We start from the raw sequence: 16,387 nt of genomic DNA, 5'->3' as shown, positions 1-16,387 counted from the left end.
ACAGGATGATAAAAACCTATCAGTGTCATAGTGTAGTGGTTGAAGTAACTGCAACAATACGTAGGTCATAGCGCACAGCACTTAATGCAGTTGCTTTATCAGAGAGGTCAAGTCAGCCTTATTTGTATCAAACATTTCAGCAGCGAGGCTTCAAAGTGCTTTACATCATGAAAACATAAAAACATCATAAACGCATTAGAAACAGTCACTGGTTGTGGGACCAGTAACACACAATGAATTGTATCAGGTGAAAACATCAATACACATCAAATACGCTGGTGAACGTTCCTGTTATTATGGGCCGAAAGCAACTTAAACAGGAGGGTCTTTCAGTCTTGATTTAAAGGAGAAGAAAGTCACTCTGACATACAGCACTATCAGGTGTCCGTGAACAAGATGTCTCAATCTGGAGCCCAATGTCAGCTAGATGTTATCCAGTTCATTGTGCTGTGTCGATATAAATAAGATTATCTTAAGTGTGCATTGCGTCTATTTGTTTGATAATTTGTGTGCGTTTGTCCCTCCCTGCCAGCTTATGAAAAGAGTGTTAGATCTAAATTGCTCTGAAAAAGCAGGAGAGTAAGATATCGCTCTGGTTGCATGATTGGTTTTATTAACTTAAAGGCACAACAGGTCCAATACGGGAAACAAATCGGGCGGGCCCCAACAGCTACAAGGAAATAAAAATAACAGGTGGATCCAGAGAAATAAAAAAAACAATAAATTTACCAACAGCAAAGAAAGACGGGAATAAGAGAAGATAGATTAAAGATTAGAAATAAAACGCTGACGCTGCACATGCTACACGGCCCCACATGGAGGTCGGTGCTTAATCGGTGAACCAAAACTTCACTGAAAACCTGCTCTGGGTCAGGAGAAAAATACAAATCTGAAATACGTTTTGTCACACTTCATGAATGTCTGTTCACATGAATGGACATAGCGGACGGTATTTCTCAAGGAAGCCCAGGACCTTCACTAGTTACTGCAAGATGCTGAATGTCATCTTTAGGCCTGCTGTGGAAAGTGCAAGGCACGACCCATCTACAGTCATCTGTTTGGGTCAGAAGCAGACTTAAGGCGAGAGCTCACTGTGCAAAGAAGGATGTTTCATAAAAGGAAAAGTCTGACAGAAACCCTGAACTTCCTCTGCATGTCAGTCATCCAACAACAGAGTCTTCAGTCAGAGACTCCTTCAGATCTGCTGTAAGTAAAGGACCTTAATGCCCACAGTTAGAGACAAACTTCTACAATGACTCTTACACCTTGAGAAACTTAGAAAATGAGAGCTCCTACAACATCTAAATGACATTCAGAATTAATAAAACACTTCTGAATTAAAAAGGGAACTGAACAGAACTGAATTCAAAAATACCGGCGTCCTCTAAACTGAGATTATCTGAATTGAAATTAATTAAAACTTATTAAATTGACTAAAAGTGATCTGAACTGAACTGACTTGAACTAAGTTAAGATTCATTGAATTGAATCGAATCAAACGGATCCAGTGGGTGGACGCAATTGCATCTTAAATTAATTGACAAGCAAAATTCCATGGTGTTCATCCGAAAAAAACAAATGATACATCCATTCAGTCATTCATTCATAAACACTATTAAATGGAAATTCCCGTAACATTATCTGAACAGCAGAGCACTCCTGAGTCTTTACAGCAGAACCTGCAAGACACACAGCAGCGTACAAATCATTACTCGGTACTCGGCTTAGTGGGTTAGTAGGGTCAGTGGTACTCCAGGATGCAAGACTTTCTTCACTGTAAAGTAGCAAAAGATTGTGAAAAATTTGGTCGGACAACAGTTAAGAGTTAATAAAAATCAAGAAATTCTATTCTGTACACTAAAAAGCACACATACTTGTCAACTAAAACAAGAACAAACTTGCGTACTTGGGTATTGAGAAATGGCCATATATATATATATATATATATATATATATATATATATATATATATATATATATATATATATATATATATATATATATATATATATATATCTATCTATTAAAGCAGCGTATTCCAAAATCCTGGACAAATGTCCAGCTTTTAATATTGCATGTCCTGGTCCGCTGTTATCCAAAACAGCACAGAGACAGAGATGTCTTAAAATGACGGAAACAACAAAAAACATCCCCCGCTACATGTTGGGAGATGGTTATGGTCTGATGAAACCAAACTTGAACCTTTAGCCCACAAATGCAAAAAGGTGTGTTTGATACACAACCACAGAGCATCACTGAAATAACACAACACCCCCCAATGGAGCAGGGTGGTGGCAGCGTCACGATCTGGAATCAGGTTCCTTCAGATGGGACGGAGTTTGTGTGGTCAGGACGGATGAAAAGGGGCAAACAGCAGTGATAACGTAGGCCCCTCTCAAGAATGACAGGACGCCGCTCCTGCGATAAGTCTAGCTATAAAATTTCTTCGTGACCAAATACTTCACCTCAGATTACTGCGTAGAGAGCTCCGCGGAAAGGGTTTCCAATGCCGAGCGGCAGCATTCAAGCCTCGCATCACCAAGTGCAACGCTCTGAGGTGAAGAGCGAGGCCTCTCTGACTGGCAAACTAATGGCCCAGGTTGGGTTTGCCAGGAGAACGGTACTCGTCTGCCTGAATCTGCCAGGTTTAAAGTTCGGTGGAGGGGAGATTATGGTGTGGGGCTGTTTGTCAGGAGTCTGGCTTGTCCCTCGGTTTCAGTAAAAGCAACCCCTTTTATGCTTCAGCATAATACCAAAACATTTCTGACAGTTTTATGTCCCCTTCCAACGTGAGCGATCAAATCAAAGCCCGCACACTGCAAAAACGGAACTTAAAATAAGTAAAATGTTCTTAAAATTAGTGGATTTGTCCCTGATTTGAGCAGGTAAATAAGATGATTTGCCAATGGAATAAGAGTTTTGCACTTAAAATAGCAACAACTTATCTCCATCATCTTGTTTCGAGTGCAGGATGTCTAATTATCTTATTTTAGGGGTCAAAATACTCATTCCATTGGCAAATAATCTTATTTACCTCCTCAAATCAAGGACAAATACACTCACTTTAAGAACATTTTACTTATTTTTAGATCCGTTTTTGCAGTGCAGTGAAACGAACAATTAGAGCAGAAACTCCGAGCCAGGCCTTGCTCTCCGACATCAATGGCTCCCCTCAAAAAAATGCACTTCTAGAGAAAGGGTGCTAAATTCTTAGAAACGCACAGTTAGACTTTGTGCAAAGTCTTCCCCGGAAGAGCTGAAGCTGTTATAGCAGCTAAAGAGCGGGCCAGCATGACACTATGGCTCATGAATGTGATGTCCCTCCTAGTTACCTGTGTGTTAGGATAGACAAATAAGCTTACATAAGGGCAAAATGGTGTTTGCCAAATGGAGAGAGTGAAAAAAATTATTTAACATGGTCATTTTGTTTTGCACAAAAAACATGGCATTTAGGAGCCGTGTGCAAACTTTTCAAATCCACTGTAACGAAGAAATTATTTAGTCTGTTGGAAAAAAATAATGTGTTCACTGCAAAAACTGATCTAAAAATAAGTGAAATGTTCTTAAAGTTAGTGTTTTTATCCTTGATTTGAGCAGGTAAATAAGATTATCTGCCAACTGAATGAGTATTTTGAGCCCTAAAATAATATAATTAGACATCCTGCACTTAAAATAAGATGACGGAGATGAATTGTTCCTATTTTAAGCGCAAACATCTTATTCCATTGGCAAATCATCTTATTTACCTGCTTAAATCAATGACAAATACACTCATTTTAAAGAATATTTTACCTATTTCTAGTTCTGTTTTTGCAGTGTTTTTAAGACAGTAGGGGTCAAAACTAAATCCAAGATCCAAAAAGGGGTATTTATGTCTGTAAAAAAGTCTAAATTCCTTAATAATATATCCTGTTATCACAACTTGTACATGTTCTTGCAACTGAATCCACCTTTAATGAAGTGTATAAAGTCTAATTATTAAAAGTCTCTTCCTGCGTGCAAACAGACCCCAACAGTTCGTGTCCTTCTCCCTCTACTTCCCATCTAAGCACCGTGTGGAACATCATCTGCTGTTTTTCTGCTGTGAGCCAGCTACCCTTCCCTCGGTAAATACAGCTTGCATTTTCTTTCACTGTTTTCTTTTTTTTTTTTTTTTTCAAAAAGGAACAGAGAACAGGATGGAGCCCAAACAAGAAAAAGGGGAGAAAAAAAAAAAAAAAAAACACAACCGGCTAGTTTGAAACCTGTGAGAGTCAGCGAAAAGAATCTCAAATAAACGCCCCGGAGCTCGGGCTGGCTGTCAAAACACGGAGCGCAGTTTATCAGGATGTGAGCCGCAGATAATGAGCCAGAGGCAGGACAAGGTGAGGGTTCCTGCTGGTGCAAACACTTATCTAAACAGCAGATCTGATAACCGCAGACAAAGACGATGGCTGGCGGAGCAGATCGGATCAAGCTTGTTAAAAAAAAATAAAAAAAGGAAAAGAAAAAGAAAATGGGGGAATGTCTGGAAGGCTTGGAGAGGCCCTGAGGAGCTGAGAGGAGTCCGATCTGTGAGAGCGCGCTGAATCGGTTTCATGCTCCGAAGTTAACCCAGGTGTTTGAGCCGCAGGAGCGATGTAGCATCTGCCGTCTCACGTACAACCAGAGGGAAAGACTGGACTGCAAGGCCTCAAAGAGCTTCGCTCAAAGTTATCACTGCCGTGCGTTCCGCTTATCGCACCTTTGATTGTGCCGATGATGTAACAAAAATAGATTCTGGCGCCTGTTTAAGAATAAGGATAAAGGACTAGGGGGAAATCGACCGATAGGCGATACGTTTAGAAACATGACTCCAAAAAGGGCTACTGGTACTCGTAAAGCCCTGATATAAATTAATCAAAATAAAGAAACTTCTCGGATGGGGGTGAGATTTTCACGATGCCTGTGATAATGTGGAACACTATGATTAGATTCCCGCTCCGTCCTGCGTCAGAGGAGATGGTGAAAGTGGACTGAACTGATGACCTATATTTGTTAGAATCACCGAGACAAAGACGACAACAGATAGGAAATTCATACAGCCTATTTCTGACCAATAGAAACTCATGTTTCCAGCACAGGGTACCCCACTACTCTTGCCTATTAGTGCCTGTTTTTGCTAGATTCCTTTAACCTTTGCACACACAGGATTAAAAATCACATTCATCACTCTGTGCGCTGATTAAATAATCAGTTTGTAGTTTAACCGGGTTTCTAAGACACAAGGTTAAAAACTTTGATTCTGTGAAACTGTTTTTACAAGCAACCATTAAAGTTATTAAAGTACATTTCATTTGATTTTACTACTTGCCCAGATCTTATCTGTTTAGCTCTGTCACTCTCCTATATAGGGCCCCTAAAGGAGCCACTGCTGCCATTAACTCTATACATTGTCTTTAACGTAGAAAGTACTCCTGGCCCACAGCTGCTGTGTTTTGTGCGTGTGTGACTGCTCTGTCTTCATCAAACGGATGGACGCTCCCACTGAACCAGGTTGCACATAGAGGAAGATACCCGTCAAAAGGGAGTTTTCCTTCCCACTGTTGCCGCATGCATGCTCATTGAGGGATTGCTGCAAAGTTAAAGTCTCGACACGATCAACTGTCCACCGTCACCCTGTGCTCATTCAGTAGGAGGGATTGCTGCAAAAGTCAGTCGCTCTATGAATTTAGCTGGGTTTCCTTAGAAAACATTTTTACTGACAAGAAACTGAACTTGACTGCGCTGTTTTATGACTATCATCCAGTAGGAATACATATAATTGATATTATGTAATTGAACAGATTTTATTATATCTATTTCTGCATATAAATTGGATCAGTTTGTGTTTGAAAGTGCTTTTTGTCCCCTTTAAAACTTTAAGAAACCTTTTCTAAAGCATTCCTAAATAAGAAGTGATCTGAATCTAAGTCGAGCAGGTCTGAACATTTATATTTCTGTCTAAAAGGTAATCTTTCAGTTATTTCTCCAATCTACGCCACATATGTCTGACACCTCTGGGTTAACTTCTCTACTCTTCAAATTACAGTTTTTATGAACGGTGTCCAAGCAGGCTCTGTGTCTCTGAAGGCGGCCGGTCCAAATTGAATTCTGCTCGATAAACAGTTTTCACGCTTCAGTCTCCCCTCTTCTTCTTGAATTGTACCAACCACTTTGTGATTAGACACAAAACTCAGGGATTTGCGCTATTTCTTACAGTTAGGCCTAATGCAAAAACAAACTTTGATATTTTTTTTAAGGATTTTGTGTGCTAGAGTAACTCTTTTAATGATAATGATAATAAAAACAAAAAACAGTGTGGTGTGCATTTGTATTCAACCTCCTAAGTCGATCTTCTGTATAACCACACGCTTGTTTTACAACTTCAGGTCTTCCAGGGCACGTCTCTCGCACCAGTGCACATCTACTATGGGGATGGTACGCTCAGTGTGCGTTCCCCCATAACATTCTGCATCTCTAGCATCTAGATTCCTATCGACGATATCCTATCCTAAATACTCAGGGTTCTCAATGCTAAAGAAACACGTCCCCACAGCATGATGCTGCTACCACTGTGTCCCACGGTGGGGATCGTGTGTTCAGAGAGATGTAAGTCCTAGTTTTCCTCCACGCATATCATTTTTCACCTAGGGAAAAAAAAGTTCTGTTTAGTTCTTATCCAACCAGAGCCTATTCCTACACAAGTTTCCCGTGCCACCTGTAAGACCTACAGTATATGGAAATATTTGAGAAGGCCTTTCTCATGACTTCTTCTGTCCTATTAAGAAATTCTCTCAGATTCATCCTCCAGATGTGCTTTAAACATTGCATCTGGTTTGCTCGCCTCTAACAAAACCTCCGAGATGTTAACAGAACATTATTACTGAGATTAAATCTGGATACAAATGTCTGGCACACTTTTCAGATTGTCTCATTTCTTTGGCAATTGTGTACCTGTATGCTGATCCGTCATGTTGAGGTTTGTGTTTGCAGCAAGACAGAACGTGGAAGACTTCAAGAGGTGTGAATACTTTTTTAAGGCACTGGGAAAAGCTGTTTAACGTGCACGTGACAGGCATTAAAACAATTTATATCTGACAGGTGCAGCTAGAAAGGTGCGAAATTGATGCCTGAAAAATAACATACATCCAAATAAACAGACAGGAAACCGGATTGCCTTCAAAACATTCCCCTCACATTCTTTTTTTTTTACTTTTGGCTCAGAAATTGATGCTTATTTTTTTGTTCTAACCGATCCTCGCTGTCTCCTCGCATTGGAGCAGCAACAGGCTGCCTGACCAGAGAGTTTACGCGCCTGCTTTCAGTGATTTATGAGAAGCGCAGCCTCTTTGTGCGACTTCAGCCAACTATTTAATCTCATTTTTTTGACTCATACGGAGATCTGAATCCGACCCCCCGCTGGTTCGCAGACACTCACGGTGCTGGTGCTGTTCTGCAGCGCTGACTCCACTCCGCGCAGAGCCGTGCACGTCTCTTCATTCACTCCTGCGCTGCTCCTCGTCAGCTCCCTCCTCTCCGGGCTATGTCGCCCCTCAGCATCCCCGGGCTGCCTCCTGGCGCGGGGCGAGCCCGTTCCCTCCTGGAGATGTCTGCCCAGGGCGCACGAAAACAACCCGAGCATCAAGATGCGGCAGATCATGGTGGTTACAAAACAAAATAAAACAAAGTGGCCCGAGAGACACCGCGAGAAAACTCCGCTGTCCCACCACTTGGCCTCACATGTTCCCCCCGCCCCCTCCCCGTCTCCCGAAAGCATTCTTCGCAACGGCCCATTCGCCGACGCACGGGATTGGTCAGGCCCAGAGCAACCCGCGGTCTCATTGGACGAGAGCTCGGCTGAGGGACGGTTTGTTTTTGAGCTACACCGCCCCCTGGTGGAAAGCCCGCGAACAGCCCCCCCGAGGACAGTTCATTAAAGAAGGATTTATTCTGTGAATCTGTTTATCGTTCCAAGAACCAGGAGGAATGGCCGCCTTACACAACATGATTATTTTTACTGTCGAAGAGCCCAGTGGAAAACAAGTCCTTGGAAAGCACTGGCAATGAAAGAAAAGATCTTTTCAACTTTTTTTTTTCATGCAGACTAAGAGTGATCGGATGTTTAAAAGCGAGCAAACAAATGTAGCATCTATGGTTAATGTTTTATTCCACTATGTGTCCATATGAGACGAAGAAATATGGGATTTAATCAATAATCTTAAAGGATCTTTCCAATTTTTTGTGTATTAATTTATGCTACAATTTTGAATTCACAGGAAATTCAATCTCTAAAATACAAGTTAACATATCAGTTCATATCCACAATTAACAGATGAAACCAGTCTAATAGAGAACCTTGATAAGCGCTTCTAATTTTTGTAGCGACTTTTGTTACCAGGACCACAAACCTGAACACACATATAAGGTAGATAAACCCAATAATTGTAGTTATGGGTAACTCAATCATCAATTAAATATCAAATAATTTTAATTGGGCATGCAGGGGCCAGTTATCTGTAGTTGTACCAGCGTTTTAACAAAATCCAAAACCTCTAAATTTGAAGTCATTTTAGTGAGAGGCCACAAATAATCAAGTAGTGACCAGTTTTAGCTGTGAGGAGCAGAATAACACGGGGTGGCCCCTCCCCCACCTGTTACTGCGCACTGCCCGTCAATATTTCCATTCACGTACAACAGTGCTAGTCAGTTGAAGGTGCACCACTTGTAATGGGGTAACACTCTTCAAAAAAGACATTTGTTACAAGCAGCATGTCTCTCAGGCTGGCTGGCTGCCTAAGCAGAGAGCTGATATGTTTGTTTGATAAAGAACAGCAGAAAAAAGGCACACTATTCTGAGCAATAGACACTTTAAAACTTACTTAATAACAGAATATTAGCTATTACTGTCTATAAAACAAGATAAATTAATGAAGATATACAAAATTAATTACCCTACTTTGTATTGGCTTTTAATTTAGGTTCAGTGTAATTTAAATCAGGTCTTTATCTCCTGTTCTATGTTGTTTTTAATTTATCTTAATGTTCTTTTGGTTTTAATTACTTTGTAGGAACAGGGCCAACTTTATTCATCAAGTTTGTGCGCACAAACCAGGACTTTGGTTCCACTTCGCTCTCATTTTACAGATATTTTAGATATAAATTTGTAACATTTTGTGGAAATTATTTTTTTTTTCTTGCCAATATGCATGTAGTTTATTTATTGTTATTCATTTATTTACAAAAGAAGAAAGACGAGGTTGAATAATTAGTTGGTATTGATCAGGCCAAGTTGGTACTGTTGTTCATCAGAGACAGTTTTTCCTCTCCCAGGACTTGAAATGAAAAAGTTATTTGATGAGAGTCTTATTCAGGCTTATTTAATTCTAGTTTGAGAGATTATTTTAAAGCCCTTACCAACTTGCAGAATAAGTGTAACATGTAAACACAAACAATAGTAAACATTGTGCCACAAAATCAACAATGTTAAACAGCTCTTATTGGTCGTTTTAATGCCAAATAGTAACTTTTATTGCTACCATTTCTAAAATCCAATATTTAATATTTAATCCTGCTTATTTAATCATATCTAATACATCAATATAAACTCTAGGGCTTGAAACAACAATTAATTATAAAGAAAAGAGCCAGTCGCTTTCTGAATACAACAGTTTTTATTATAGCATTGATCCGTAACAAAAGATATCCCTCCCAACCTCACATTTATCCCTCCCCTCACTCGGCTGTCAGCGCTGCTCACACTGCTGGAAAGAGGTGCTCAGACACTGTTAGACAAGAGGCAAATTAGTACATTACAAATAGAAACCTCCTAAATGAAGCTCTGAATGCTGCAGGTGGTTGGAAAGTCGCGGCGACGCCTTTGTGTCCCCTCCGCTTCAGCCCAGAACTCCTAACTCAAGAGCTTTCTGCTCTAGATGTCCTTGATTACATCCTCCAGTTCCTCTTTGGTGTACATGTGGAAGGTCTTACCAGGCTCTACTGTGGCCAGCTGAAAGAGAGAAGAAAAAGTGGGCTCGCATAAGCCATCATTACGGTACCGTCGTCAGGCTTTAGCTCGGGAACAAACCTCGATGTTGGTGGCGTTGAGCTTCTCCTCCATCACCTGCTTCAGGATGGTCAGAGAGGACTTGATGGCGTCTTTTAATGTCATCGACTGCCAGTTCCCGCAGAAGAGAGAAGAGGAAACTTCATTTATCGGCAACTAACAATGTTAGTTAGTTAGTTCTTTTTTTTTTTTACCCTTTCTCCAAGAGTCAAAAGATAAGAATTTAATAAAATATGACAAAAATCAGCAGTTCTCATCAATTAAAAATGCAAAAAGTATTTATATCAGCTAAGCTTCTCCATGCAGTCATGATACAACCTCAAAGTATTTTACAGGGATTTTAAGTGATAGACCAAAGTAGAGAATCACTGTGAAGTGGAAGGAAAAACGTATGGCAGGCATTTTTAGCTCCCCGAAATAAGTACTATTTAAATCTACTTATTGCTTAAATGTACGAAGAGCGTCGGCAAACGTTTCAGTTCTGTTACAGTCTCTCCATTGAAACCAGGCGGAGACTGACTGGGCGACTCGCACAGGAACACCCTTGAATATAAAGCGTGTCATTGTAGCTCTGGCTCCACGTTTAGGAGCTTTGCCCTGATTGGAGGTTAACCTCGCCCCAGTCCCAAGTCTTCTCCAGTCTAACTGGGCTGTATTTACCTGCATCCCATCATATGATCAACTCCGACCAGCTTCCCTGGAGAAAACCATCTTTACATCACGCTTCCATCCTCATGTTTTACAGTGGGGCACGGTGTTCAAAATCATACGCAGGGTTCTGCACAAAGCCCAGAAAGTTAGATTTGGGTCTCCTGCGACCAGAGGACCGTCTTCCAACACGTTGCTGTGTCCCCTAAATGGCTTCACACCTTCAGAATGAAGGTTTCTTTAAATATGTCTTAAAAAATGTAAAGCATGATATATCTATCTATCTATCTCTATATAGATATATATCTATACATCTATCTATAATCATGCACGCGCAAAAGTGCTGGTGATCCTGCCCTGGATTACAAAGTGGGACATAAATTACATAAATATAGTTTTTAAAGTCTATTTCGTCTCTGAAACAGGTGCACTAAAATAATTCCCTGAATTTGACTCCCACACATATTCAGTCACTTAATGAACTCGTTCACTTTGTGTGCCTCTGATAGCTGTCTTTGTGGTACGTTTTGTTTAATGTAGTGTGGATTCAAAGAATCTATTAAAGTTCATAAATCATTTCGTAAAGGCCATTTGTCGTTTCAAACACGTTTAAGCACGGTTTTTAATCTTTTTTTTTTTTGTCTTTGAAAAAGCTTCTGATTCCTACAGCTTGGGTTACAAATGTATGAAAAACAAAATACAAAAAAGAAAAAAAAAAAAAAAAACCCACAGTTTTAATAAAATCCTTTGGCCAATTGGAAGGACTCTTAACTCTGTAACTGCAGCAGCAGATTTATATATTTATATTTATATATTATATATGAGATTCTTAAACCTAAAGAGAGGAGGGGGCATTATGTAATGGTAAAGAAATAAAGGTCATTGTAATTGACTTCATAGCAGTTTTAGCAGTACCGTGCAGTCCTATTTTACATTGACATTAAATTACACATAGGTGGATTATTCTAGTGCTTAGATGAGCCTTGAAGGCAATTAGTTTCACTGAATGCGATTTAGGGTTATCAGGGTAAAAGGAGCTTCAAACCAATGCATGCTATAGTTTCCAGATGTTTAAAACATTTGGGAAACCATCTGCCACGATGCATCTGCAACACAGTGTTGTGCAACAAAAGACAGTAAAGTTTGAGGTTGTACCATGATAACATAGAAGACATGAAAACCTTTGCAAGTGCTTCGCAGGTATGGTGGCAATGAAATACATTTGTTAAATCATGACCGCATGCATTAAAAACATGATATTTATCAGTGTAAGAACACAGCCACATACATATGCCAGGACTTAACGAGCAGGAAGGCAAACGTTCCCGGTACCTTGTGGTAGACCTCCTGCAGAGAGCTCTGCGCTCCCTCTGACGCGGAGCCGATCGCGCGGGCGTCACACTGCACAAAGGTTCCTGAAGGGTCCATGTGGTACCTGCGTCACAAGGAAGAGACGGACACGGTTACATAAAAAGACGCGTTTCAAGACCGACTGGAGATCCTAAAAAAGTCATCGGCACGTACAGCTGAGGTCCTTTCTCGTCCACCCCGCCGAACAGCAACGCGACGCCAAAGGGTCGGCTCTGCACAACGACACAGAAGAAAGAGAAAACCGGAGGTGGATTAGTGCACCTTGTGCTGCCGTACTCATCCGCACCGAAGAAGAAAAACACTCTGAGATGGTTTCAGGCGACTGACCATGGCACCGGGGTCGGCGTCCTCCTCTCCGAACTGCAGCGCCAGGTTAGACACGGCCTGGGTCACACTTTCCACCGTCATCGTCTCGTTGTAGGTGAACCAGTGGTTCTGCGGGCGACGCGGACAAGTTAGCGGCATCTAAAACGCCACGCCCGGCGCACGGCTCAACTCGCATTTCGGCTCAGGATCCATACCTGTGTTTCCACTCTTGCTTTGTCGATCAGAGTCTTGGCATCAGCTATGAGGCCGCTCATGGCACAACCTGGAGCGCAGGAAATTAAAAAAAAGAAGAATGTAGAGGATGGACGCTCTGTTCACGCTTCTAATACAACAGGGGACCATGTCATACACATACAATGTTAAAAAGCAAGAATGGACTATTAGTTATAAGATGTGTTTCATTTTTATTATTGCTAAAAGTTATCTTGGGTGTTACTGTCTTAAAAAAAATAATGAGGTTTATAACTCCTAGAGAAGATTCTTGTTTTGAGCAAACGTGTACATTTTAGAGACAGCCCCCTCTGAGCGGCGCTCTCCCGACCTTCATCTATAAAAAGAATGAAATTACGTATAAAAGCATATTTAGACCTGAACAGAACAAACTGAGGATCCATTTTTTATGCTCTGGATACCGGTTTTTATCCTAGTAAAGCTTCAGAAAAAAAAAAAACAGTATTGTCTGCAGGATATCTGCTTTTTAACTCTTAATGTAACACATTAAGTAGTTGGTAATACTCTTTTTTTTTTTGTTTTTTGTTTTACTGATGTCATATTATGAGCTAAATTACTATGCAGGGGTCTGCGGTCTGAACAGAGAAGAGGTTTCTAAAATATAAAAAAAAAAAAAGAATAGCTGGCAAAAGTGGCTTTGATAGTCCCTGAATGACAACAAGTGGATTTAAACAAGGATGTAAATTTGAAGTTTGCTAACAAAGTCTGTCAATATTTTTGGAGTTTGAGTTTAAACACTCGAGTTCTGCCTTTGATGCGACCTAATGCTATTCTTTACAAGACAAGGGAATCAGCTGCCGTCGTTGGATCTACCCGTTGCTGGTCTAAAAAGCGGCAGACAGACGGTATGTGCAGCCTGGGGTCAGCAGAGGTCCCTGAAGCCCCGTCTTCGCCCCCCTTATGTGTACCTTCTACATCCTGGTCCCAGTTTTAGGAATTAAAGCATACATTCTCCTTCCCTCAGCAATTGTTCGCGTAAAACAAAAACACGGTGGTCTGCTAACGTTCTTAAATTACATGGCAACAAAACAGGAATTTTGTTTGTTCTAGGAACTGGTTCTGTTTTGGTCCAGTTATTCCCTGGATGTTGAAAAGGATCACATCTTTCCTTCATCAGAGCTCAGGGTCTAATTTCTGATACACCACATATTTAAAAAAAAAAAAGCAGGTCAACAGGTTTGCGTCGTGTCCCTGCTTCCATTTATGTAACATTAGTCGGTTATGCTCGTCTGCTGGTCAGCTGCTCTTGGATCCTCTCAGGTTCGCTCCAAACCTGTAGTCAGACCCAAAACGGAAACAAAGTGCAGTTGCCTGAGCATCCTCACTCTCTTCTAACAACTTACCTTCCTGCTACGCTCCACGCTGCCTTCCAGGTTCATCTTTTGTCCGAGTCTCTCCATAACCTCACGCTTCCATATCTCTCTAATCCAGCGTACATCAGTGCACCTTAATACACTCTGAGATCCTCCGCCTCCACCGGCTCGCCTGACTGCTTTGTGCTTCAGAGCTCCCTGCGGAGCGGCCAGGGTGACCAGACATCCCTTTGGACGACCTGTTTAGGCAACAGCTGTCCCCGGACATTTCCCTGATCTTAGCGTTTAATGAATGATTAAAAAAATGTTGTGTTCAGGGTGTTATTACGGTAGCCGGTTTAAGAAACATGAAAGGAAAGAGCAGAGCGCAGGCTTGTCGCCACCGGCGGGGAACCGTCCAGCGATGTTACGGGGCCGTGCGAATTAGTGAATGTTGTTTTGACTGGGCCGATCCTCGCTGGCTGTGCAGGAGGCTTCGCTTCTGCTTCTGGGTCTGACTCAAACACGCAACGGTTGTACTGCCGATCATCGGCTGGCGGCCCTTTCCACGCGTATGCGCGCGTGCAAGCGTGAACATCGATCCGAGGGGCACGGCTCGGTCTGAAAGAACAGCCAAAACTGGGGAAGTGAACTCTCGCTGTCTGAGAAAAAAATGTTATGAACATATTTGGTAGAGCCTATAGACAGATCCTAAATGTTTAAAAGTTCAGATTATGCTAAATGATTATTTAGCATAACCCAAGCAAACGTAACCAATCAGTTAAGCCGCAGCTGACCCACCTGGTTGCATATTTTTTCTATTGTTAGGATTTTAAAAAAAATAAAATATTACTATGTATGCAGATTTCATAACATTAACATTTTTTCCTTTTTCTTTTAGCATCCAGCGCTCTCGGTGTTGCCACCTACCGATGTGACTGTCAATCTCCACGATCTTCTCAATGCTGTTGGGCTCCATGAGCGGGGAGGTGATCCTCTTCTCCACAGCCAGACACACGCCCTCCGACGTCTGGATGCCGATGGCGGTGGAGCCAAGCTGAGAGGGCAGAAATCAGACCGTAGGAAGTTTAGTGGGCTTGAATCTGGTTTAACCACTGTAGGGTCTAGGAACAGGACTACTCAGAATGCAGCCAGGGACTTTGCACGGGGCCACTCACTTTTATTGCCTCTATGGCATATTCAACCTGGAACAATCTTCCTTCTGGCGAGAATGTGTTTACACCTCTGAGAAAGAAAAGAAAAAAAAGATAAATTTAATAATTGTTAATTTTTTTTATTTTTATATTTAGCTAAAAATAAACACGTGTAGGTTTTACCTATTTACAACACTACAATAATAAAGATTTTAAAGCGAAGGAGGGGAAATATCGAAATAACGAAAGTGAAAGTAACTTTTTTTTTCCTCTATAACACAGGACAGTTAGCTGCTAGCTAACAACCCAAACAGCGAAGCTCAAGCTGACGAACGGAGAAGAAAAAAAATCACTTTGTGGCGTCTCTATTATACCACACCGTCTACTTATAGGCGTATAAAGCAAAGCAGAATTTAGCAACACGGTCCGCGGATTTGTCAGCAGCGCACAAACTGAGTCGCTCTCCACAAATGACAAAGCAGTTTGCGCAGCACTTTACCTGTCATATTCCGATCTGGTCAGAAACATCTTTTGTCTTTAAACGTGGAGCCTGAAAACACATGTGATACATTTATTAAACACCCTCGGTCCATGTGAGCAACTAAAGATCCGCGTACAGCTCTGGGTTTGAACTTGTCCAGGAAAGCGGCTGATGGGTTAGCAGTGAGCAAGCGTGTTAGCTACCGAGCGCAGGGACCAAAGGGGACTTAATCCCAATAATTCATCAAATACAAAAAAAAACATCTGCAGTAAATCGGCTCACATGGGTTTAATTAAGCATTCAGCCGACAATCCGTGAATTTCAACACGATAACTAAGCCGGCGAGGGTCGTTTACCTTCAAAGAGAAACCCTGAATGAGTTCGCTTGTTTCAGGGAAAGCTTCGCGGTGCAACGTTAATTCTGTACCGGCCGTCCGCGAGTCACAAACTAAGGTTCCGCATGCGCTGTTACATTATGCCGGGCTTTAAAATTAACTTTACCGCTAACACAGTGAGTCAGTCTTTAGTTTGTGTAAAATGTAAAAGGCGAGTCGATTTTGGTCGGAGATTTAGAATATCTTAATTGGGAATTCATCGTCTGAAAACTAGCACACAAAGCATGAGGATTTCTAAGAATTTGGAAGAATCACACACACAAAAATAGAATAGAATAGAATAGAATAGAATAGAATAGAATACTTATTTATCACTCACTGGAAACAGTGCCAGTGGACACTAGCGAGAGGGAAAGGCAATCAGAAATACCCAAATACACACTTTAAAAACAGCAACAATATTTGGAATGATAATCGTAATATCA

General features: G+C 41.3%; 2 protein-coding genes across 2 annotated transcripts in view; both read right to left on the bottom strand.

Annotated features, from left to right (window-relative positions):
* Positions 1-7,751, bottom strand: part of LOC105934776 (sortilin) — a 33,158-nt gene extending 25,407 nt beyond the window's left edge. The window contains exon 1 of the mRNA XM_012874916.3: positions 7,439-7,751. Coding sequence (XP_012730370.2) covers positions 7,439-7,660 — 222 coding nt within the window. The 5' untranslated portion in view covers positions 7,661-7,751. The remainder of the gene's footprint in view (positions 1-7,438) is intronic.
* A 2,138-nt stretch (positions 7,752-9,889) lies between these two features.
* On the bottom strand, positions 9,890-16,037 carry psma5 (proteasome 20S subunit alpha 5). The gene is made up of 10 exons (XM_012874921.3): positions 15,924-16,037; positions 15,586-15,636; positions 15,111-15,177; positions 14,863-14,989; positions 12,604-12,671; positions 12,410-12,517; positions 12,236-12,294; positions 12,044-12,146; positions 10,085-10,171; positions 9,890-10,006 (listed from the first exon to the last, which is right to left on the bottom strand). The coding sequence occupies exons 2-10, from the start codon at positions 15,612-15,614 to the stop codon at positions 9,929-9,931; spliced, it is 726 nt and encodes a 241-aa protein (XP_012730375.1). The 5' UTR covers positions 15,615-15,636; positions 15,924-16,037; the 3' UTR covers positions 9,890-9,928.
* Positions 16,038-16,387: the final 350 nt, after the last annotated feature.

Source organism: Fundulus heteroclitus, chromosome 20 (genome assembly GCF_011125445.2).
Source record: "Fundulus heteroclitus isolate FHET01 chromosome 20, MU-UCD_Fhet_4.1, whole genome shotgun sequence".
Lineage (NCBI taxonomy): Eukaryota > Metazoa > Chordata > Actinopteri > Cyprinodontiformes > Fundulidae > Fundulus > Fundulus heteroclitus.
The sequence above is the reverse complement of the archived record's forward strand: the minus strand, read 5'-3'. Positions and strand labels throughout refer to the sequence as shown.

Coding starts and splice junctions, on each gene's coding strand:
- psma5 (XM_012874921.3), bottom strand. CDS start 15,614: ATGTTTCTGACCAGATCGGAATATGACAG. Junction 14,990..15,110: donor ATGCCATAGAGGCAATAAAA/GTGAGTGGCCCC, acceptor CTGCCCTCTCAG/CTTGGCTCCACCGCCATCGG. Junction 10,172..12,043: donor TGCAGGAGGTCTACCACAAG/GTACCGGGAACG, acceptor GGGAACTGGCAG/TCGATGACATTAAAAGACGC.